The sequence below is a fragment of the Amblyomma americanum genome, chromosome 11 (genome assembly GCF_052857255.1).
Source record: "Amblyomma americanum isolate KBUSLIRL-KWMA chromosome 11, ASM5285725v1, whole genome shotgun sequence".
Taxonomy (NCBI): Eukaryota; Metazoa; Arthropoda; class Arachnida; order Ixodida; family Ixodidae; genus Amblyomma; species Amblyomma americanum.
In genome coordinates this window covers 51,810,262-51,835,271 of record NC_135507.1, presented here as the reverse complement: position 1 = coordinate 51,835,271, position 25,010 = coordinate 51,810,262, and the positions used below count along the sequence as shown (strand labels likewise).

General features: G+C 46.9%; 1 protein-coding gene across 1 annotated transcript; it reads right to left on the bottom strand.

The window, feature by feature from the left end:
• Nucleotides 1-2,044: 2,044 nt before the first annotated feature.
• Nucleotides 2,045-24,747, bottom strand: LOC144110623 (uncharacterized). Its single transcript, XM_077643648.1, has 10 exons — nucleotides 24,663-24,747; nucleotides 22,812-22,835; nucleotides 22,670-22,699; nucleotides 21,969-21,989; nucleotides 20,563-20,703; nucleotides 16,967-17,166; nucleotides 13,161-13,237; nucleotides 11,844-11,931; nucleotides 8,632-8,790; nucleotides 2,045-2,268 (listed from the first exon to the last, which is right to left on the bottom strand). The coding sequence occupies exons 1-10, from the start codon at nucleotides 24,745-24,747 to the stop codon at nucleotides 2,119-2,121; spliced, it is 975 nt and encodes a 324-aa protein (XP_077499774.1). The 3' UTR covers nucleotides 2,045-2,118.
• Nucleotides 24,748-25,010: the final 263 nt, after the last annotated feature.

Sequence of the window (25,010 nt, the reverse complement as noted above, 5' to 3'; positions counted from 1 at the left end):
CACGTGGCCAACCACGTGACGAACCACGTCATCAGCCACGGCGCCGGCAGCTGCTCCACACCACGTGACCAACCACGTGACAGCGTGGTGACGCCGCCACGCTGAAGGCTCGAAATGCTACCGTTATGTAGCTATCGCTACAATACGTGTATTTTTTGGCTGTGACATGTATTGGAATAGTCATTTGCCTTTCGTGTGTTCACAGCTCCGTAAAGTCGCGTATCTGCTGCATTCTGGCGAATAAAATTCACGACACTTAATCTACGTGCTTAAGTCACAAAACCTGAGCCAGAGCAAGCCTACGGTGTTTCTTTTTAATCTCTGCCCCTTTCAGGCCTTCTGTCTCTGCTTGCTATCCGATATGGTACAGTTTGGTACAGCAAGACATGGTACGTACGGTACAGGTTATGAGACTGTTGCTGTCCCTTCGCTTAAAACAATTCACAGATGCGCACAGAGATTCCAAGAGGGCTTTCGAAAGCCCTTGGCGGTGCCATTCGACCGCGCGTCCCACACGACGACGGCAGAGCTAGGTAGCGCGAAGCTGCAGCTTTGAGACGCGTAATGTGGTGTCCACGTAACCAGGTGTAAGCCGACGCCCCATCCGAATACATCGAAGGCAATGCGTGGGGAGCCACTTCTCATTCCCTTTAGGATCTAAGAGTGAACCCCAATGGAAGGGGTACCATGAAGAGCTCTCGTCGTACAAGTAGCGCACGAGTGCCCAGCTGCTGCTTGGCGCGTCGAGAGAGAGTGTGTTAGCCCCGAGCACCACACGTAACCACCGCAAACGGTTGCCAACAGCCGCCTGGAGAGCATGCACAGAGAGCCGCAAGTGTAGTTGTTATATTGAGCTTAATGGCGCAAAGGCAACTGAGGCTGCGATGTGCAAAACACAAGTTTAGAGTTCTCTGTTAAAGGTGAAGCTTTTTATGCCGTTTTTTTCAAAACACTGGATTCCTTGAGAAAAATGCTTGGCAAATCAACAAGTGCTTGATCACCTAACAGCTGAACGCTCCGTGGGTGCTACCTCGGACGGTGCGTGGTAGAGCACCCGCCTCGGCTTCGGGAGGTGGTGGGTTCGACTCCCACTGCCCGCCGGTTACCCACCGGTTCCCTCAAAATGGGTACAAGGTGTGGTCCGGCCCGGTGCTCGGCTTGCTAGGGCTACATGTAGGCTTGGCAAAGGAGCCTGCGCCTTCAAATCCCGTCCTTGTTGGTTTGGCAGAGAAACACCTCAAATGAGAACGTTTCAGTCCCCCCCCCCCCCGGCAGCTCTTGCAGTGTGCCGCGCGCGATTACTTCGAGACAGGACGCTACGTGCGCGCGGCTATGTTTATACAGTTTATTTATTTTATGTAAATAATTGTGCACAGTGGCCGCTCGCGCGCACTTCGTTCCTAACAGAGCCTGGACATTAGCTCGCAAGCGGCGTGAATTTGATTGCTTTATGTATTTTGTAAATAGGGTACAAAGCTCTCCCCGGTCCTTTCTTGCTATCGCTCCTCTCTATACTTCTCCTCGCTATCATTTCCCTTTCCCTTTCACCTCCGCCGGCTACAGCTCGGGTGCTTAAGATATTAGATAGCAATTGCCGCGGCCGGCAACATTCTTTTCCTTCACTTTTTATTCATTTATTTTAAAATAAACCAATACTACTATTACTATTACATGGGGTGTGAAGGGATGTATTCATTGTAGAATGTTCTGGAATACATTTTTCTTAGTTGTTCAAGTTTTGCGCATGAACTTAAAATGTGATTTACTGTGGGTTCAGAGAACCGTAATGGGTTAGGTGCGAGGCAGGTGTAGCCACAATCTGGCCCTAGATAGGGCAACCGTCTACGGTTGCCCTGTTGGAAGCTGGTGATAGCGGTTTATCACAACGCTATGCTAGAGCTTTCTACGGCCAGAACGCAACGCGCTTTACTTAACGAGCGCCAATGCCAGCGCTACGAAATATTGCTCCTTTCTCGTTTTTCATTAACAGTGTGCTTTTTATTCAATGTATTAGCTCGCCCTTGACACTCGGGCGCAGCCGGGTAGCAATCAAAGCTGCTCAGACTATAACCAAGGGCAGGGCGAGCCAGGACGAAATCCATTGATCGGATTCCGCCGCTACCCTTGGTTCTTGAGTTCCCTCCACAGGACCATGCGTGCGGCACGGAGCAGCTTGTAGTTCCGGTCGTCACACTCGCACTTGTGGTGGTCGTAGTACACGTCATCCAGGAGCACGCAGGCGTTGGGCAGGCCGGCGATCTTGGTAACCTATCAGCGCCAGCAAGAGCGAGAGCAAGCTTAGACAGACATACGCGCGTCGAGCGAATGCCGATAAACAGTTTCCTAGTAATCGAGCTAGGTAATAATTCACTTAGAAAAACGTACCCGCCGCGGTGGCTCAGTGGTAAGAGCGCTCGGCTACTGATCCGGAGTTCCCGGGTTCGAACCCGACCGCGGCGGCTGCGTTTTTATGGAGGCAAAACGCTAAGGCGCCCGTGTGCTGTGCAATGTCAGTGCACGTTAAAGATTCACCCCAGGTGGTCGAAATTATTCTGGAGCCCTCCACTACGGCACCTCTCTCTGCCTTTCTTTTTTCACTCTCTCCTTTATCCCTTCTCTTACGGCGCGGTTCAGGTGTCCGCCGATATGAGACATATACTGCGTCATTTCCTTTCCCTAAAAACCAATTTTATTATTATTATTATTATTATTATTATTATTATTATTATTATTATTATTATTATTATTATTATTATTATTATTATTATTATTATTATTATTATTATTATTATTATTATTATTATTATTATTATTATTATTATTATTGAGAAAAACGTGGAAGCGCAAAATCAGCGGAAGAGACAGGAAAGACAGACGGAAGTCGAGCGACATAGCATGGTGGCGGAGTTTCATAGATGTACCTCTGAAAAGGTCGCAGTACCTTTAAAGAATGTCTCCGGAAATGCGCAAACGCATGTTATTGTCACGCAATCATTGTGGATATTGGAAATAAAAGAAAAAAGCAAAGAAAAATTTCTCACGAGAATATTTATGCAAGTCATCACGCATTTTCGTGCCACTCATGTGTTGCTGTCCGTGCGGCAAATTCAGGTTTCAGGTCTTATACGTGCAAAGAGTGAACGTAACCGGAACTTTCCATCAGGCAATGTACTAATTGTGTGTACATGGTCAAAGCTAGGAGAGCAAATTTATCCAATATTTACTCTGCACACAAAGTATACTGAGCAAATTCTGTTCGCGAAGTGCTGAAATGGAGTATGCCTGCAAACCGCTAGCTGTAACTGTCTGAAAACCACTGAAGCGCAGCAGATTTAACGCAGTAACGCAGAAGATTTAACGCAGCAACGCAGCAGATGTAACGCAGAAACACAGCAGATGTAACACAGCTCTGACTGGCTTGTCACCAGAACGAAAAAAGCGAGCACTGCTGTCTGTACGATAGCACTCCATTTGAAGAAATCCGGAGGACATACCGGATGCTATCGCAGCCCACAACATATTTTTAAAATAATATCTTTTAGGTATAAAGATGGCTTTTCCGGCAAGGTAGGGCAATTGTTGACGAACTTGAGAAAACAGGTGAACCGTGTTAACTACTAACCGGATACTTAGAGCTTGCCAAGAGCCATAAGAATTGCGCTCTCTACATGTTATTTGTGTTACTTCGTTTGTCCGTGTCTTCCTTGGGCAAGTGCGTGCTGCTGTCTGCACGCTTAACGCGAACGCCCGACAGTGTGACTTCTTGGACGTACGCCAGCGCCGCGAATCTTTGGCCGCTTAAGCCGATACAATGTCTCAGTTGTTTGGAGCGGTTTACGATAGCCGGATCACAATTAGATTTTACCCGCATTTCGTCCACGTCTTGCCGGTGGGGAGAGTGCGCGCTCTTGACGGGCCCTTTTCGCTCGTGGCTACGGTCCCACGCACGCACAGAAACGCGTTCAAGTTTATTTCGATCCGGAGTCCCAGTTCGAACCCGACCGCGGCGGCTGCGTTTTTATGGAGGGAAAATGCTAAGGCGCCCGTGTGCTGTGCGATGTCAGTGCACGTTAAAGATCCCCAGGTGGTCGAAATTATTCTGGAGCCCCCCACTACGGCACCTCTCTCTTCCTTCCCTCTTACACTCCCTCCTTTATCCCTTCCCTTACGCGCGGTTCAGGTGCCCAACGATATACGAGACAGATACTGCGCCATTTCATTTCCCCAAGAACCAATTATTATTATCACTCCCTCCTTTATCCCTTCCCTTACGGCGCGGTTCAGGTGTCCAACGATATATGAAACAGACACTGCGCCATTTCCTTTCCCCAAAAACCAATTATTATTATTATAACCCGACATGGCGTAACGACAGCTCGGCCTTCGAGTTCGGCCTCTAAATTACCGCTTGAAAGAAATAATTATTAGCAAAAGCGGAACAAAAGTGGGTTCGTGGTGTTTGTAAGGCCGCACAAATAAGCCTTCCGTTCAGAGTTGTTCAGGTTGTTCTTGATTTCTTCATCCACCGCCAGCGCCATTCGGAGTACACTCGCAGATGTATCCGGCTTCCCGCTTTGTCCACGCTTCCCCGGAAAACATACATTCTGGGGCGTCGCGGCAAAAGGTTTTCCCATGCCCTGAGCAAGAAAAACCACGAACCGAACTTTTGCTCCACTTTTCCTACTCTGTATACTTCTTTCAAGTGGCAGGTTTGAGTCAAAACTCGAAAGGCGTGCGAGCTGTTGCACGCCATGTTGGGATTGCCAAGATGAACAAACTGCAACGTGTTTTTTTTTTTTGTGCGCACCTGAGACAGCAGCCACTAGCGGAACGCTGCTATAAGGGCCCGTTAAGAGAGCGATCTATCCCTGTCGTTTGGACTCCGGTGAAAGGGAAGTCAAATCGAACGGCGCTCCGGCTATCATCGGCCGCCGCGAACGTACCGAAACATTAGGGACTTTTAGAATAGAGCGACGCTATAGGCTAGGGTCGTAGGGGAATAACGGGCGTCAGTGCGCAGGCGCAGGAAAATAACCGGAGCGAGGGGCGACTGTGCAGTGGCTCTATAGATACCATAATATAAATATTATATAGATATCATATAGATATCATATATCTCTATAGATATCCTCATATAGATATCATCTCTATAGATAGCATCATATAGATATTATGCAGATATCATATAAATATCATATCTCTATAGATATCATCTCTATAGACGCTAAAGATATCATCTCGGCTCAAGCGGCCAACATTTCGTGGCGCTGGCGGCAGTCCAAGCCACGCTGTTAAGTGTGCTGTCGGCGGCACCTTTGAACATCTTTAAGAGCCATATCAAGTTTTATAATTTCCAAAACGTGATTTCCCTCAGTGTAGTCGCTCAATAAATTTCTCTCATTTCGCTGAACTCGAAAATCGCAAGCTTGCGGAAAGGCACTGACTGACCGCCATCAGTACACGCCGCTTCCTGCCACAAATACCGTGTGACTTCCTCTACCTCGCCTGGTAGAGGAAGACGCAAGTGCTTTTCTGAGTGCTTTTCTTTTGTTTTTTTAAGCGCCTCTGCGGCCGGCCGCGGGTTGACGTGCATGGGGTAGAAGTTTTGACAAATGCCATTCGTTCGCAGTTGCTTTGTTGCAGAGCAGAAGCTTTTGTGTAGTATGTTATGTAAAAATATAGTTAATAGTCGTGATTTTTGTACGAGTGTTTTTTTTTTTTTCTTAGAAAAGAAATGCTCTTTACGAATCAAGTGCTCGGAGTCCTGTGCGCACTCGTAATTTTATGCAGATATTACACTGAACAAAAAACTAATCCTCCGGCTTTATTAAACCCCCGCCGCGGTGACCCATTGGTTAGGGCGCTCGGCTACTGGTCCGGAGTTCCCGGGTTCGAACCCGACCGCAGCAGCTGCGTTTTTATGGACGCAAAACGCTAAGGCGCCCGTGTGCTGTGCGATGTCAGTGCACGTTAAAGATTCCTAGGTGGTCGAAATTATTCCGGAGCCTTCCACTACGGCACCTCTGTCATCCCTTCTTCTTTCACTCCCTCCTTTATCCCTTCCCTTACGGCGCGGTTCAGGTGTCCAACGATATGTGAGACAGATACTGCGCCATTTCCTTTCCCCAGAACCAATTATTATTATTTATTAATATTATTATTTATTAAAGCAGGAAAAATCACTAAGATATAGTTTGGGCACAGATTCTTCTTCATTTTCATTCCGTGCAAAATATTCCTGGCTACGCCACTGTAACCGATGGTAAGCTCTAGTAGCTAGAGCATGGATACGTCCATTTAATCACCAGCGACCACTTCTCCCGCGACGTACTTAACGCACCTTGATCCTGAAATCTTTGTCTTTATCGAAGACTAACACACCATTTTTGGTGCGCACGAAATATGATGGGTCCGAACTATCCTTGGCGCCAGCCTTTCGGTCATACTGGTCCTCCTGAAGAGTAGAACAAAGAGTGGCAACTGTCAGCTGGTGTGGTCAGCCATGGAATCTGAAAACTCTTCGGAGAAATGCGTTGAAGTTTAGAGAATGCTTCTACGCTTTGGCTGGTGGCAATATATTGCACTGGGCTGAGCAGCGTGAAATTGAAAACACCGATGCCTAAAAACACTAGTGATAGGCACTTCAGGGCACGTTTAGATTTCGGGTTTTTCTTTGCGAGGTGCGGATCCCGTATGTACTACCCAAGAAGAAAATCTCACGGGCGCACGAGGAGGAACCGAGGCGCGTGGATTTAATCTCTGCCGCTGCTTTTCCGCACACTTTGTGGAGCGAAAATAAGGATCCATTCCACTAGAGTGTACTAGTAAAGTAATACGTAGAACCCTTCTCAAAAGTTAAGAACCCCAGTGCTTTCATTCTCGACTTTTCATAGTTAAGGCTGGGTCGAGCTCCTGTCCTCAGGTTGCAGGGACTCGCGGCTTTAATGGATACAAGAGCCTCGCTATCAGGCCGCATATCTTGCTATCTCTAGATATCAGAGACATCAAGCCAGATAGCCCGCTAATCGGACACCAAAGAAACAGCTGTCCGACCTGACGAAGCACCGCCAGGCAATCAGCAAAGCCGTTATAAAGCACTTCCGGAGCGACAGAAAACAACGACCGCCACCACACTGGTACCTAAACAAGGCTGAAGCCGTCGGGTAGCGGCAAAAGAAAACACTTTTCTCCGCCTCTCCATCAACCACACCTTAGGCCCGACCCGATATCCTTCAGACTGCCCCTCCTGCAGGATCAAACTAGTCCTGTACCATCCTACTTGGAAGCTGCCGTTGTGGCTCAGTGGTTATGGGGCTCGGCTGCTCAACGAAAAGACACGTGTTCGATGGAGGCGAAATGCTATAGACCCGTGTATTGTGCGATGTCAGTGCACGTTAAAGAACCCAAGGGGGCCGATATCACCTGGAGCCCTCCTTTAGGGCATCCCTCATATAGCCTCAGTTCCTTTGGAACGTTAACCGAGGTGCTGAAAATGGTAAGGAAATACGTCTACTTAGAGCAGGCAGTGACCGCTGATCCAGATCATGAGAGGGAAATAACTAGAAGAATCAGAATGGGGTGGAGCGCATATGGAGGTTCTCTCAGATCATGAATTGCAATTTACCAATATCCTTCAAGATGAGAGTATACAACAGCTGTATCTTACCGGTACCTACCTACGGGGCAGAAACGTGGGGGCTAACGAAAAGTATTCAGCTTAAGTTAAGGACAGCACAGAGAGCTGTGAAAAGAAAAACGATAGGGGTAACGTTAAGAGACTGGAAGCGGAGAGGGTGGATGAGGTACAAGGGTTAGTGACATCCTAGTCGAAATCAAGAGGGAGAAATGGGCTTGGGCAGGGCATGTACGGCGAAGTCAAGATAACCGCTGGTTCTTAAGAGTAACAGAGCGGATTCCAAGAGAAGGCAAGTCTAGCAGGGGAGGACAAAAAGTTAGGTGTCCGGATGAGATTAAGAATTTCGCGTGGATACGGCGACCGCAGCTGGCAAAGGACAAGGTTTATTGGAGAAACATGGAAGAGGACTTTGCCCTGCGGTGGGTGTAGTGAGGCTTGATGACGAAGAGTTGTGAGTTTATAACACCGCTTCAAAGTAACTACGAGCATCGTTGTCATTTATAAAGCCAAAATCGGTGCACAGGACGGGCAGTTGTTGTTTCTATGGCGAGTCTTCTACCGAGTCTGAAACTGAAACACCTGTCTCAGTCTATGCTGAGTGGTTTGCTCCGGAGCGGTTTTAGATAAAAGTTTTCTTTTTATCATATCATTTGTATCCATGGCCGTCACAACTGCTCAAGGATGAGCGTACTCATGTAAAGATCATTATACAGCTTCGTTCTTTGTGAGGTCATCACCCCTAATTGGGCTGACACGGTATCTTTATTTACGTGTCTTGTAGTGGGTTTTTTTCGCTTCGTATTTTTGCCTTCTAGACCTCTACATTCCACTCCAGTGGAATGTAGAGACAAATTAAGACTACAAATACCAAAGGGCTATTTTTGTTTAGCAGTAAACCCAACAGCTGGTGAAAATTCCTTCAGTATTCATGCAACAGCAGTTTGCGAGCGTGTTTTTGTGCCTATAACGTTATGGAACAGGCAGGAGCCACTGACCTTGCAGTACTCGACCTTCTCGACTGCCTGGCCATTGTCGCCGGGGCTCTTCGCTCCATCGAATCGAACGGCAGCCAGGCTGAACGCGATGCAGTGGTTACCGGCCGATGCCAGCTGGGCGCCGGCCACCGCCGTGGAGTACTCCTGCACGGAGGTCTCCTGCGCGCAGCATTCTCCTATGTTGTAATACAAGCATCTTTACAACGTGTAGGTCTCACGTCTTGGTGCAGTAAAGGACACCTCCGGCACAGATTGAGCACGAATGAAGGTGGATAATGAAACACGACGTGAAAAACGCCCAGGCAATCATATGTTGTGATCTGACATATATATGTACAGTACTCACGGATTGAAATAGGACATTCGGAGCGCTAGCCTTGCAGTGCCACGCAGGCATGTGGTAAACCACAGGCCGGCTCATTGGCTACTGGAAGGAACAATTCTGCTTTGTAGATGTTCTCCCTCTCACGCCATACCACAATGCACCACCTTGGTTCCATGAGCGTCTACGGGCGGCGCTCCATGAAGCGACGGCCACGCGCTCCGAATGTCCTATTTCAATCCGTGAGTACTGTACATGGCTTAGCAGTATTGGCCTTACAAATTGATGTTAGATTGACTGCCTACCCACTGCGTCACTGAGCTTAATTTCACTGCCCTTTTCCTTGCTGAAGAAGGGAAAAGTGTTTACAGTTGACGATACCGAACGGCTTCAGCCCTCCTTAGGCACCATTGTGGTGGCAATCGTAGTAAAGAGTAAGGAAACAATGACAGACCAGGCTCACGTACTACACAAATGCCCTGAGCTCAAGCCAAAATCAAAAGGGAAGCTAAGCACTCGAGAGCGGTGGGACTCTGCGCTACCAGCGCGGACCCAGAGGTCCAGCTACGCGCGGTCAAGTGGGCAGCCCGATGTGGCCAGGAGGCACGGAAACCTCCAGGCCACTGAATACTCTCCACAAGAAGGAGCGTCATCATGGGCACTGCGCTAAGAAGGAAAAAATAAGCTTTAATGAGCTGATGAATAAAGTTTTTCCGTTCGATTCTATTCCTTGTCCTCTGTCGGTAGGTTAGGGTGGGGGGGGGGGGGGGGGGGGTTCTTGCGGCTGAGGCTTCGGAAGGTGGACTCTACCAGGAATGAGAGGCAGTTTTCCGCAGACCGGCAGGTGTTCCGGAGCAGGCACCCTCTGGACATGCAGGACGACCCGTGTGTGGAGGCATCTTGCTGTCGCATACGCACACACATACACAGACGAGCACACGTCAATATATACACACACCACAGTTTTTTGCCGAATTAAACGCAGGATAACTGAACCGTGGTTACACTTGTAGAAACAGCAGCTGGGGTGCTGCGTCATCGGCGTGTTCAGCAAGTCTTGGCAGGAATGTGAAAGCCAGTTGGATTTGTTCCGCTACACTTGAATTAAAGCTGCGGTAAGCTCTAGTGCTTGCCTTTCAATGGCAGTGTCGGAGTAGCTGGTTGCTGCAACTAGTCATGGCTGCGAATCGCTTGGGTAGGGATGTGCAAGCAGAGATGTAACACGCACGCTTAGGCACAGTCAATCTTCCCCTTCAAGGGCGGTATCTCTTGCCATAAGGAGGGCGCTCTCCATATCTAACAAGCTAGTCATCATCGGCGAGAGAGCGGCAGCAGGGAGCACCGAAGGAAAGGGGGCGAAGCTGAGAAGGGGAAATGCGAAGAAAGAAGGGAGGAACTTTATGGGAGCGCGCATGGCGCCGATTACGATGACGAGTATTTTAAACTCGTAGCGTTAAAGACCCCGCTGTCCAGAAAATCCCGTATAGTCGCTATCGCCGTTGGTGTTGTGAGCGAAAAATCACTGGCATGGCTCTGACAGGTGGTCCCCAGAGAGCAACCTTGGAAGCAGGTGGACCACCTAGGTCACGTGACCTTGCGGCATCATCACAACCTCCACAGATGATAGTAAGAAAACTGCCCACCGTGGTAGGTGGCGGTAAAATTAATGATTGGTCTCTTGGACAGAGCAACTTGGGCCGCACAAGGTGCACCGCTGAAGCACCTACCATCGCAGGGCAGTGGTACATCGCCCAGCCGCTCCACCGTTGTGTCAGGTGGGGTATGAGGGCTCCCAGGGATGTATGAATGTAAAGTAGAGAATGGCCTTCTGCAGATATGAGAATTAGCTCAGTACGCCATCGCGTCATACCTTTAAGGCGGAGCTTCTGTGTCCCCCCCCCCCCCCCATTTTTATTGTCCTAGCTGTAAAACGCGACTATTGAGCGGAATCATGCTCTATAGCAGACAATGTCACTTAATCTGTACCGGACGCACTGACCCGAAAATTGACGCTCGGGGCGGAGTGCGCATGCAAGAAAATGTGTAACGTGTGTATTTAGGTTGGTAGCGTATGTGATGCGACACGTGCGTTGCGAGTGACGCCGTAGAGGAGAGTGGGGAAATAATTTCAGCCACCTTTAGAGTTCTTGAACGTGCACGGACGTCACACAGCACGTGGTTGCCCATGAATTTCGCTTTCACTGAAGTGAGACCGTGTGATTGAGATTCCCTCCCGCGACATTCCCTCCCTACACATAAGTCACAGCTGTACCTGAGCTTGTAAGTAATATATCGGCTTAAAAGTGGCCGGTCGCGCTGGGATTCTGATAATGACACTTGAACCGGTTATTCAAAACAGTAAAGCCTTGTCATTTCTCTTCGAAACCAGGGACCGTAATCTGTAAGTTGTCCATTTTTCATTGTCAATTTCGTCCTCTGGTGGTCCTCTGGCATTGGTCACTCACATATACCCGCGGCTTTCAATTGTCTGCGGAAAGCTACCCGGCCATTGTGTGGTTGGCGGCCGGAACTCGCCATTGGGTGCACAGCGCAGCCAATGGCAGCCAGTGGTCAGGTCCCGTCGCATGCTGTTGACAGAGCGCTACGATGCATTTCACATTATGCAGCGAATGACAGCAAAAGGTAACGGTGAGGTTCGGTCGCCAACCACCCAATGGTCGGGTCGCTTACCACAGACCCTTGAAAGCCGCAGGCGTATGTGACTGACCAATTCCAGAGGGCCCAATGGACACGAAACGGACAACGGGAAATAGATGGCTTATAGAATACAGTCCCTGGTGCACTTGACGCTGAAATCGCGAATGTTTGACCGGACTGGTGTCAAATTCCAACAAGAGTGACAAAGCTGGCACCACAGCTTCGTACTCACAATAGACTGCAATGGCTGCACTGGTCCCGCCTGGAACGGCCCCTGCGACAGCGGCTTGTAGACGCGCAGCGATGCTATATGAAAGTCTCTGTCAGAAAATAGAAAAAAAGAAAGCACGAGATGGAAACGTCATTGGTACGAGGCGTGAAGCTTCTGAAAATGTCGACCGTGTTTCAGTCGTTGAAACGGTACATGCTCTTTAGAGTTAGTAGGGCTGTAACGCTGAACCGCGAGACGATTTGGGCGTTTAACATTTGGTTGTGGAATGTTATGAATATCTTTATGACGCTTCTGTCGAGCAGACCTGAGCATAACGCGGAGGCACCATGAGTGAAAGATGGCGCTAATTTCGCTTTCGAGCAATATTACTGGAGATGGAATCGTCCACAATGGGCTCCCTTTCTGTGAACTGCTGGCAATGTCACCGCATATTCTTAAAATTTTGGAAGCTCAAAACTATCGCAGTCATTTTGAACGCCCTTTCCGGTTGCAAGGGTGCTCATTCAAAGCAAAGAATTTTACACCGACTACTGCGGCATGCCCTTAGTACGGTGCTTCACAGGTGACTGTCCTTGCCTGTTCTCAATTAATAGAATGGACGGCTGAGCATCATACTCGCCTGTGTATTCCTTCTACGTCGTGGTTTCTTCTCTGCTGCGTTCAATGTTCAGGAAATTTTATCGATTTTTGATGGCCGGCGTAAAAAGTACATATGAGGGTAGGACATGTTACACTTACTCTAACCGCACTCCTACATCGCCCACATTTACATTGGAGGTACGGTGCGGGGCGTACGCTACTGACGGCCGACAGATGGTGATAGTAGGTGAAATCCGTGAAAGCTAGGCTTCGTTCGAGTTTGACCAATTAAAAAGTGGAAAGCTATAGTGTAACAAAGAAGGGAGTGGGAGATAGAGCAAGCCAGGCAGTCTTGTTACATGTCTCTGGCTTCGTCATGTTGTGTGAAGAAAACCTTGTATATTTGTCACGTCATTTTATGCTCATGTCTAAATTCAGTGTCACGGTCCCATTCATTCTTATCAGCATTCCCACCAATTAGTTACAAGTTTACCGAGAAAGGGATTTTGTCGCGGCGTACTAGAATTTGGTGCAATTGTTGTTGAAGCAAATGGTCAACAGGGCAGTTATGCTCTACGCTGGTTTTGTAGAAAAAATTTTCAAGAGTAAATCTAAGTGGCCACGGTGGATTTGTAACTTCTAATGTTGTGTATCGCACTTACGATATTTGCTACTGCTCCAACCGAAGATCGCGAAATGATTGAGACATACGACTGGAAGAATGGAATTCATTCTTACCTCATTACAGTTATGTTGACCAAGTCGAAAACACCGTGGATGAGGTAGTTTTTTTGTTGTGCCAGTTCTCGGAGTTTCTGGACGGAGTCAAAAAAAGGAAACAAAACTTGGAATGTTCAAAAAGCCTGTTGCGGTGTTCCTAGTAATTCCCGCACTACTGTGACCACACATCACTTACGTCTCAGGCGTAAGATACTTGAACTGGATATTAAACATTCATTTAGCGAGCACTGACACCCCGCTGAACGTTTCGTTGGCGACAGAAGTGTCCTGTGATGTCGCAATCAGTCCGGAAAGCAAGACACAGTTCTGTTATCAACAAAGCCATAGCGCAGTTTTGTAATGCGGCCGCAACCAGCGGCTAGTTTCTCCAGGTTACAGCAAGGAGGTGGCGCATATAAGGCTAGCGGTGAACTAAAAGCAGCGCTCCTTCAGTTTTGCTTTGAACAGCTCGCTGTTGTTCTTCTGATTTCTTGAAGTTGTATAATAATATCCTAACCTACCATTTACCTGCCTCATATTAGTAGTTTTGCCATAATATAGTCGATGACTGGAAAATTTACGTTAATAAGATGACCAAAGCTGGACATCATCATCATCATCGGCCTGACTACACCCACCGCAGGGCAAAGTCCTCTTCCATGTTTCTCCAATAAACTTTGTCCTTTGCCAGCTGCTGCCACCGTATCCCCACTAATTTCTTAATCTCATCCGCCCACCTAACCTTCTGCCGCCCCCTGCTAAGCTTGCGTTCTCTTGGAATCTACTCCGTTACCCTCAAGGACCAGCGGTTACCTTGCCTTCGCATCACATGCCCTGCCCAAGCCCATTTCTTCCTCTTGATTTCGACTAGGATGTCAATAACACGCGTTTGTTCTCTCACCCACACTGCCCGCTTCCGATCTGTTAACGTTACACCTATCATTTTTCTTTCCAAGGCTCGCTGCGTTGTCCTTAACTTGAGCTGAACCCTTTCCGTAAGCCTCCACGTTTGTGAACCGAAGGTGAGTACCGGTAAGATACAAGTGTTGTAGCTGGACAGCAGAAGGTTAACTGGAGATACACTGAAGAGCCCTTTGTCCTGAAATGGGTGTAGTTAGGCTGATGATGACCATCAACATTGGGGCCTGAAGTTTTGTGAGTGCTTTCTGTGGTCTTTCGGTACACCTCACCGGGCGTTCGTGGGCGTCGTTGTGAGTTCGTCAACCGCCTGAATTCCGACTCGATTGTTCTCTTGACGGCTTCACTACGAACATACTGAAAGCTAGTTTACTGAAAGCTGCGTGCCGGAGCTAAACAAGACAAAACAGAACAGCAAAACAAAAGGCAATAAGTGCGTTGCGCAGAGATCTCACGCCTCCGAGATCGGCGTCTGCTATGCTCTTCCAGCATGCACGCACAAGCCCTACAGCTTTTGTCGCGGTCGCCACAGGCCTGTGATAACAAACGCGCCTATGCATGGTTATATCTGTTCGTTTATTGCTTGATTTTGGTATGTGTAGTTATTTTCTTGTAACGTGGGTTCCCGAGAAGACCGCAAACAAAGGAGCTGGGGAGAATGGCGTAACAAAAAACAAGGCTTCCAGAATGGATGAAACGAAGCGAAAGTTGCTCTGTAACACTTTCTGCTCACAATGCCATGCCACGTGACAGCGGCGATGTAGCGTTTATATTGATGCTCCTTGAAGCAATTAAAGGACGCAGCAGCGAGTATGTGAGTGCATTAGTGAGCGCACGGGACTGGTGCCGAAAATCTGCGAAGGCTTTCTGCTCTTAGGGATAACTGCTGTCACCCACTGTCTGAAGAAAACTGGCGCGTATCTTCCGCTGTCCCGGAACTGTCAAGGCCCTGAACGCTGCGCCGCCAAACAAAGAGGAATTCAAGATAAGATGTCTGATCTGCTAGAGACGAAGAACCCTGACAGACATTGTTCATCTCTGATCTGACGCACACCATTTCCCGCATGGGACGTCTCAGAGCCTTCCACACGTTCTGTTATAAAGGCTCAAGTTAATATTTGTAGAATATTCTCTGCTCTAATACAGAGTCCACAAGTGAAAGGAAGACTGTCCTTCATACCCAACCATTCTGGACAAATGCATATTTGAGCGGGAAACCGTCTATGAATGCATTTTTTTTCAAATAATGGAAGGTTTCACTATAACAATCAATTTATCCGCCGATCAACCGACGGCAGTTTTGTATTTGTTTCTATTCGTGTTTTTGCTATCGTCCAAAGCCTACCCCATTGGTTTTTTATGGCAGTCTTAACTGTTCCATGCGATCGATGAGAGCATTTTGCAAGAAAGATTCTGCTGCATATCCGAAGAATGGACCCTTACCTTCGATATTTACTCACGAGTGTCTTACAATTTTCCAATTTTCAAAATTTGTGCCCGAGAAAGCTGGACTTGTTGGCGGAAATGGGAGTACTCTCTCTATATATATTTACTAAGAACTGCATTCTTTAGTTTTTTAGTTTGTTGCGGTTTATTGTTTCTTTCTCTCTAATGCGAGAGCACGCTCCCCAAAAGGAATAAGAATAACTAAAGCCCCTAGGGGCTTTAAAAATAACGGCCTCGTTGCGCCATCTATGACTCATACGATGCAACTTCGGAGGCGGCATCAGGGTTGACCGGCACTAGGCCCGGGAGAACAATTGAACTACGGCTCCTGGTTTGCGACGCTTGCTTTTGTAATCTGGTCTAGGTGATGTTGCAGAATGACTGCTTGTTTGTTCTCATATATTCAGCTTTTGCGCCCAACGTGCACACCACTTTTAACCACTTTCAGATTACGGACTGTTTGAAGGGCCTACAATCTTCAGGTAGTTTGAAGCATCCATCGTTAGAAAGCATTACAAGTATTCTATTCCAGCGACGTTGTTCGCTTAAGCGCGCAAAGTAGTATTACTGGTATGCAAACCGCCAATAAAGCTGAAAGTAGCTGTAACGTGGTGCACATATAGGGATAAAGATTCCCGACTGACTCAAAAACCGGCATTCTAAATTATGCCAGGGGCAAGGCTCATCCCCCTTCACGAAGCCTGCTGCACATGTCCACCTCCAACCTCCTCCGATACGCTGAGCTCATCTGGGTGCCTGCGCACTCGACGCATCAACACTTTCCGCCAGACAGACGAGACCTAATGTCAGAGCAGTATCGCATCACCAACTTGGCGGCAAACTCGGCAGCATCGCGGTGGGTTTGTATATATCTCTCTTCCTCTGGCTGGCGATGCCCGAATCCTATCCTTACACTTCGGTACATCACACATACACGCGCATCAAGCCGGTCAAGTACAATGAACCATCTCAGAAATCGAATCTGTCTGAGTGCCCGAATCACTGATTAGCATAGTCACAATTTACTATGCACGCGTCAGTACATGTCCTTAAGACAACACAGCAAGCCAAAGACCACAATGCATTCACCAGTAGAACCTATATCCCGCTTAAATAGTTAGCTTGCCGGGCTCGCAATTCAATGGTCGTGAGTTCGAATAACACCTAAATCCCCAAATTTACTTCTTACCGCAATTACGTTACTCTGCATAAACAAGACGTTTGCGACCAATGCAGGCACGCTGGCACCAATCTATTAGTTAACCACCGATTTAACCTAACCAATTAGTGTAATTTAACGTAACCAATTAGCACCAACTTAGCTCTAACGCGTTGAAGGTTTTCCTTCCCACGCATGAATAACTTAATCCGATATCCACCTTTTTCTCTCTGTTAGATCTTCGATATTCTGCGAATGTGGCGTGGGAGACTGCAAGGTCCTTCAAGACTCACTCCCTCACCTTGAACATGTCGATTGACGGCTTGCTGCCCTGAATGTAGCGGATGTCAATTCCGTCCAGCCAGTTCTCACGGATCGAGGCGAACGTAGTGTCGATGTCAGCCATGGTCATGGTCTCGATCTCGTGGAGGGGAAAGGACACCAGCTTCTTGACAGGGATATGCCTGCTGAGCTCCCTCAATCTATGGAAGCCTTGTTCGCCTGCAAGAGAAGGTGTGCGAGGAGTGCAACCTGCTATTACCTTGTAGCTTTGAGAAAAGGGTGGGAACTTTTCACGAGACATACCCAACAATTCTGGACGAAAGAATTTTTGGAACGAGAAAGAGTTTATGAGCGCAAATATTTAATGTATTGTTAGATTCTACTGTAACAATCAATATATATCCGCAGACCTCCCGTAGTCGGGGTCTGAATTTTTTTAAAAATATTTTTGCTATCGTCAAAAAAATTCCCGATTGGTTTTCTATGGCAGTCTTTTCTGCTGGATGCGAGCGATGGAAACACCATTGAATAAAAATTTTGCTACATATCGGAAGAATGAATCTTTACCTTCAATATTTTTATACCAGTCCCTTATAGATTTCCAGTATTCATAGTTTTTGTTCAAGAATGTTGAACACTAGGAGAATCGTGTAGAAGGATCTGTCACCGCAATGATCATTGTTCTTGTAATAAATGTGGTCCCACATGCATGGTGTGCGACAGAGCTCAGTACAGGACAAGGTGCATGTCGCTTGCCCTTGTGCAAACGAACGATCCAAATTCGGTTTTAAAGAAAGGACCACAGTTAGGAGCTGTCCTTTTCGTTTATACGCAAACATTTAGAACGTATTCAGAGTTTATGTCGTCGAAAACTTTATTTTCGATTCTAGGCTCTTTTATATAGCGTTATCTTAAGTATTCAGTAATATGTGGCATGTCGGGTTTTTCCTCCTGAGAACGCTTTTCTTATGTTTTCATTCACAGCGTGGGGCTGAAATTAGGACAAAGAACAATGCCTTGTAACCAAGTTCTTTCAAATTTGCTTCACTTTATGGGAAAAGTTCTGCCCTTTCATGAGAGCTCAGATTTCGTTTTTTTTGTGTGTGCACATTACTCTTTGGCAGTTTACGAAAAACGCATGCGGAAATGTTGGTGCAAATGGGGTAAGTATAACATGATTTTAATGATGTCACGTCCATTATGCAGAATTAATTCGGAGATGCTTTGAAATCCAAGTAGAAAACATATGGAAACTAAAGTATTTCGTTACATTCTCCACATCCTGCGAATTTTTCACACCCACAATTTCCCGTGCGCAGCAAATGGAAAATGGCTCGACAGACTTTTATCGATTAGCGCAATAAAAAAGGACATGACACTGGCGCAACTCGTTTTCAGTGTCTGCCAAAGAAGTTCGAGACACTTGCTCCTGATTATTACGTACTTGCATAATTTTTGACCGGGGAAATGTATTCTTTAGCAGCTAGCTCCCTCGTAGAGGTGCGTCGTTCGACATCCTTTTGTAAAAAAAAAAAATGGTGCGGGGAATAGTACTCACAGCGAAGACACCTTTTCTCGAAATTGACAAGTTCGTACTCGCTAAGGCTGAACATCACGAGCCCTAATTTCCCGAGCTTAAACTGTGAAGGGGCATTCATGGCGCATGCTTTGTATCAGATTCCTAGCTGTCGCCATGTTCTTTTCAAAATCGCAGAACTTGCGTGCAAGCTGCTAACGCATCGGATACAGAACCCAGGATTATTTTCTCCGGCATGTTTTATTCCAGGAAGGGAAGTTTATCAGTACAGCACAAAAACCTATTACGAATACGATACGTTTGCCCCATAGCAGCCCACGATTTCTTATATTATTGACTGTTCTTTTTCGCTAAGAATGTACCCGGGAATCTGCTTTGGTTGTACAGAGAATATTTCTCCTCACAATCGGCTACTGAATAGAAGATATGTTGCTGAAAGAGCAGAGTTCTGGTTCAGTTGGTAGATGGTTGAACTCAGTTAGCAGCCGAAAAAAAACGTAAACAGAAGAGGAATATCAAGGCTTTGCCTTGCTGGTTTTAATACAATAGCATTAGCATAAAAACCCGGTGGCGTCCTGCGAGCTGAGTTGAGGTGTCAAATGCTACAGGTGGGGTTAGCCTTGCTTTATCTGCCGGCAATTGCTCCACCATAGTGCCTCTTCTATATTGCCGATGTCCTAAATCCTGTCGCATCTACCCCGCTATGCTTACAGTCTCCTATAATAGCACACATTCTCTCCCGCAGTCACGATCTATGCACACAATCAATCCACACAATACACATCACAGTCCACTCCGGAAATCACCATCTATGCACATATTCAGTCACAGTAGAACATAGGCCATTGTAGTGCCGCGATCCATACACAAATTCACTCACAGTATAACGTAGTCCACTCTGGAAGACACAATCTACGCACACATTCAATCAGAGTAGGCCATAGCCCGTTCCTGCTTTCACCATTTAGAAACAAGATCTGTGTCCTCCAGAAATGTTAAAAGAAGGCGTGCAGCCTTCCTTCTGCATGTCTGATTTCCACTCGGGTAGACAATGTCCTGAATTGTACTGTAACGGGTTCCTGCCTTCTACTCCGCTATGCGCACAGTCTCTTATAATAGCACACATTCTCTCCCGCAGTCACCATCTATGCGCACAATCAATCCTTCAGGTGGCGTCCTGGGTCTGCCACTAGTTCTATGATTTTAATAAGGTAGATTGTTGAGCTAGTTGGTGCGCGATCACTTAAAAACGGCTGCAGCGAAGAAGCAGACGTAAGAAACGCACAGACAGCTTCGTCCATGTCTCTGTGTTTCTTCCTTGTGTCTGGTTCTGCTATGCTGCCGGTTTTAAGTTCTCTTTGTCGAGAGGTCGACGATGACACAAGTTATCAGGATGTCCCCAAACTGATGTGACACCACCAAACCGGAAGTGCTCCGGTACGAATTGTATTTGGCATTCGTTATATACGCAGGCAAACAGAGTACACGCCGTCTTGGCCTGCTAGACGTTTCTGGCGCAAAGACTGTGAGCCCTCAAATTCTCCCACAAGTGCGTGCCTAGTCGCATTCAAATCGGCGTGCGATCTGGAACAGAACTGCTAGTCTCAACTAGTGGTGCGATACATTAGCGGTGCGGGCGAGGCCTTCTTCTCTCGACCTCAACCTATAGGAAGTCTCAACTTGCGTTAGGCATCCGGTGCGAGTCGAACTGTAAATCAACACATCTATGGGCGTCTATATGGGATCCGGTCTACCCTTCGAGTCGAGGGCTAGTTCGGGGCCGGAAGTGCCAAAGACGCACTTCCGGTTCATTGCTATTGCATTCTCTACCCGTGATGTAAATAAGTGTCCCCATAATTTTTTTCCAGCATTTCTTTTCAGCTCGTGTTCAACTTCAGGGACATGTCTTACTCTCGGGCCCAGTGTGGACAGCATTCTTTCTTCTGGTCGGGTTCAACTTCAGGGACAGTGTGGAAAAAGTTACAATTTACTGCGACAATTTTTAGCTTTGGCAGTACGTTGAACAAAAATTAAAAGAGCACAGAAAAGAAAACTTGCGGAAGAAAGCATGAGCTTACTTCCTGGTACTGGGGAAGCTTTCAGCTTGATCCGATCGATGGTGGCGGAGAGGAAGATGAAATGCGAGCAGAAGGCGCTCGGATAGGTGTACTTCCTGCTGCCGTCCAAGGAACACAACAGAGGCGGTTCTTCTTTGTTGGCTGCGCAAAGAAAACGACTCATTCCCGCCCAGTAAAAAGACACTACACAAAAGTTTCTGTTATCAGAGTAGATTTTATTTAATCTTTTTGACCGGAAACTTGTAGTGAGAACAAAAATTTTCTAGTAACAACAGAATTTTGTATACTTACTACAGAAAAGTACTACAAAACTACGGTAGAACATTACTAGGGAAAAATTACAGTACTACAGAGAAACGCTATACATGTCGAACTTTCTCTGCCAAAAGTTTTGAAAATTGGAAAGTTGTTACTCTTATGGAAATATTCAAGGCAACAGCTCATGCTTACGACGTGTAGCAAAATCTTTATTTTAAAGCGTTTCTATCAATCGCATCGAACAGTTAAGGCTGCCATAGAAAACCTATGGGGAACGCTTTTGATGATAGCAAAAACGTTAATGAAAAAAAATGCAAGATTGGCTTCGGTTGATCTGCGGATATATTGATTGTTACCGCCAAATCTTATAATACATGAAAAATTGCGTGCATATACAACGCTCAACAGTGCATTTGTGCAGAATTTTTGGGTATGGCAATCGGTCGTTACGACAGATTGCGAAGTATTTTCTCGTATTTTTGACATGATTATGTCATTTTTTTCGACTGTGTGTACGCTGATGGGTATCTGCAAACAAAATGCCGGCACAAGGAGCTAACTGTGGTTAAATGCGTTCCTTCAGCAAGAAATTATAGTTTTTCAGAGATCACTGTGACCTCGCTCTTTTTTTTTTTGGAGAACGAAGGCAAAGAATTCATTCTGATTACGGCACCGTGCGGAATTCTAAACTATGCACGAAGTGCTTGATGAAAATAGCGGGGTGCAGACAAATCGCGTAACCGCTGCGCAGCCCAATGGGCAGCGACACCCGAAACCAGCCCAACAAAGAAATGGAGAGTATTAACGCGAGGGCTTCGTGGTTCTTGAAGTGTGCTGGTCGCTGCGATCACGCCGCGATGAGTTCGGAACTGCTTCCCTCCTCTCGGTGCAGCTTGCCTTAACCTATGGTCAATGAGAAACTAAAGAAAAAAATCAACAAAAAGCAAGTAGGAGGCCTGAGCGAATATTGAGAAACCTGTCGCTGTATCGGTCAGCTGAGGCAGTCTTTACAGCTACTTAGTTGTTGCTTGCAGCTACATGTAGACGGTGCCCGATTTTCACCTTTAAAGCTCCCTCCAGAGAGAATTCCACTTCTTGCGTCCTGGAATTGAAGAATAAATTAAACAGAACTATAAAAAAGAACTTACGTGTGAAAACCTCCTCGTTGCCTGTAAATGTTGAAAGCCTCTTACTAATACATATCATGAAAACACCGTCAAGAGAGGCGACCATATTCATAAAATCATCAAACGAGTCAGGAAACAATGGGACTCCTTTGAAATCATTACCACAAATGTAGAGCTGGGGGCAGAAGTCAGCAGAGCCCGCCATGGCTTTTGAATCCAATTTACGCGTTCCCTGATAAAAACAGGGTTGTAGGGGAAATGCAGGCTGCTAATGATTGTCGGTTCGGCTCCTCGCAGACTCCCGGTGTTTGCAGATTTCTGAAGCGACAGGTCTAATTTCCATTGAGACCAAACAGGGTGCTCCGTAATATGGGATAGCAGCTGTGACGATAAAAGCGTTGCGGGCAAATACATCTGGTACCTCACAACGTTAGATAGCGTTAACTTGCAGTGCACGGACATGTTCTAAGAAAAAAAAGTGGAAGAAAACAAGAGGGTTGTTGTTATTATGTGCACACATCTTTCTTTTTTTGCCAGCGCTCACAAGCACAGCTCTACAGCGCTCCAATTCTTTAGTCTCGTCAGCTCTCGCGCGAGCAGACGATAAAGTCACTACAGAGCAGAGAGCAGCGGTTTACGAACCGAATTTTTAATTTAATTTTTTTACAGATTTTCGCATTTTGGGCTAACCTTTCGAACGTAAAAAGAGGGCATGTGCTTACACTTTTCAGGAGAAATGGTGGTAACTTCGTCTAGAAGAAAGAATAGGAAATATGCAGCTCGGAAAATAGATTGTTTCTTTTAAGCTAATTTTCTCGACCAAATGCTGAGTTAGAGGAGTTCAGAAGTAATTCGATACCATACCGTCGTCAGTAGGCGGCTTCGGATCTGTTGATATAGAAAAGGAATGACATCAACTACATGCTTCCGTGAACCTCCAACAGCACAGTGCCAAACACAGATTAGTCTCCAAGAAACCAACGAACCAAACATAAGCAATCATAGGAAACTTCGTATTGTGTGCATGCAGGATCAAAATGGCAAGAAAATGCGTGTCTCGTCATGCGCGTTATGCACTTGACCGAGCAGGGTGGGTTGCGGTCATTCAAACCAACCGGTAGAGCTGGTCTGTGAACTATATCGCATAGGCACCGTGCGTGTTGTGTGACGCAGCAAGATAAGCACGAATGCTCTGGGATGAAACACGAATGTTCCTTCACGTAGCTCCATTTGTTTTTAGGCTGTACATGTGGGTTTTGTGCTGAATAAGTGCTTTGTGAAGTGAAAGCACCAGTAACGCCCGATGGGCCGCTGCGGCGTGCCGAACTGTCTCGGAAAGTATGGCAGCCTGCTAAAGGCTGAGAAGGCCGCCGCTCAGGGAAGAAAACTGCTAACTTCCAAATAAACCACTGTCCAGAGTCATAAATAGCTGTGCCGAATTAAAGGCATTTTGTGCAATATTCCTCTTATGCTTGTCTTCTTTATTGTGCTGAAAAATGAAACAAAAAATGGCCATCGTACCGTGGCTAGTATTGGTTACTGCACCGCGAACTTAGCCGCTGTGAATAATTGAGCGAACTTTTCGAGTTCGCGCGCGCCGCTCATAGATATCCGGCTTACATGCACGGCGTGAGTCGGCAAGTGCTTTCCCACATCATCATCATCATCATCATCAGCTGGCCTACTCCCACTACAGGGCAAAGGCCTCTCCCATGTCTCTCCAATCAACCCTGTCCTTTGCCAGCTGCGCCCACCCTATGCCTGCAAACTTCCTAATCTCATCCGCCCACCTAACCTTCTGCCGCCCCCTGCTGCGCTTGCCTTCTCTTGGAATCCACTCCGTTACCCTTAAGGAGCAGCGGTTATCTTGCCTTCGCAGTACATGCCCTGCCCATGCCCGCACTGTTCGGTAAAAGTACGTGACGTCACTGAGGACGGGCGCAGGCCTGAAGAAAGCGTTACTGCAAGTTACTGACGACCTGGGTGCATTCTTGTCAGAACCAGCGCTGTGTAATTTCCCGTTGACTACGTCACCGGAAGCAGGGACAGATGCTAAACGCTAAGGCGCCCGTGTGCTGTGCGATGTCAGTGCACGTTAAAGATCCCCAGGTGGTCGAAATTATTCCAGAGCCCTCCACTACGGCACCTCTTTCTTCATTTCTTCTTTCACTACCTCCTTTATCCCTTCCCTTACGGCGCGGTTCAGGTGTCCGCCGATATATGAGACAGATACTGCGCCATTTCCTTTCCCCCAAAACGAATTATTATTATTATTATTATTATTATTATTATTATTATTATTATTATTATTATTATTATTATTATTATTATTATTATTATTATTATTATTATTATTATTATTATAAAACTGCGGTTTCAGTAACCTCATTCAGGGCGTCATCTGCCGACCGTCTGCGCTTTCCCGATGGCGGTACCCGTATTGCGTGTTTTTGGGAGTACACTCTAAACAGAAAGGTGTAAAAAGGGGGTAAACTGTCTTCTAGCGCAGACCCTGGTATGAAAGGGAGTGTGCTGGAGGACAGCTTACTCCTTTTTTACTCCCATGTACGCGTTATCGTATTTAGAGTGTAGGGCGTGCCCAGAGCTCCAGGACCAGGCGTGAGAATGTACAGGTTGTGCCCAGTATCCTCTGTTGCGGTTGTGCCTAGTTAAGTGTTGAGTGAACTGGAGAATATAAATCACAAAAATACGTACTCTTCTTAAGGAAGGCGAACCATACTCCGATGCCGACCACGAACATGGTCATGAATACGATGAGAAGCAGGACGCAGTACTGCATTATGACATTGCTGGCGGGCCTGAAAATGGGACATGATTAGCACGCTCTCCGGAAGCCATGCTTCGGTTCTGCTCCAACCGGCACGTTTATATCTGCGTACCAGAAGCCTGTCATGAGTGGATGGATGAACGGCCATGCATTACCGTGCGTGGCGCACGTTAGCACAGCTCACCCGCGCGCCTGTCTTAAACCCCTACCCTCTCACCCCATGACTTGCTACAACGCCCAACTACTCCTACACAATCATCACAAGGCACTTAACA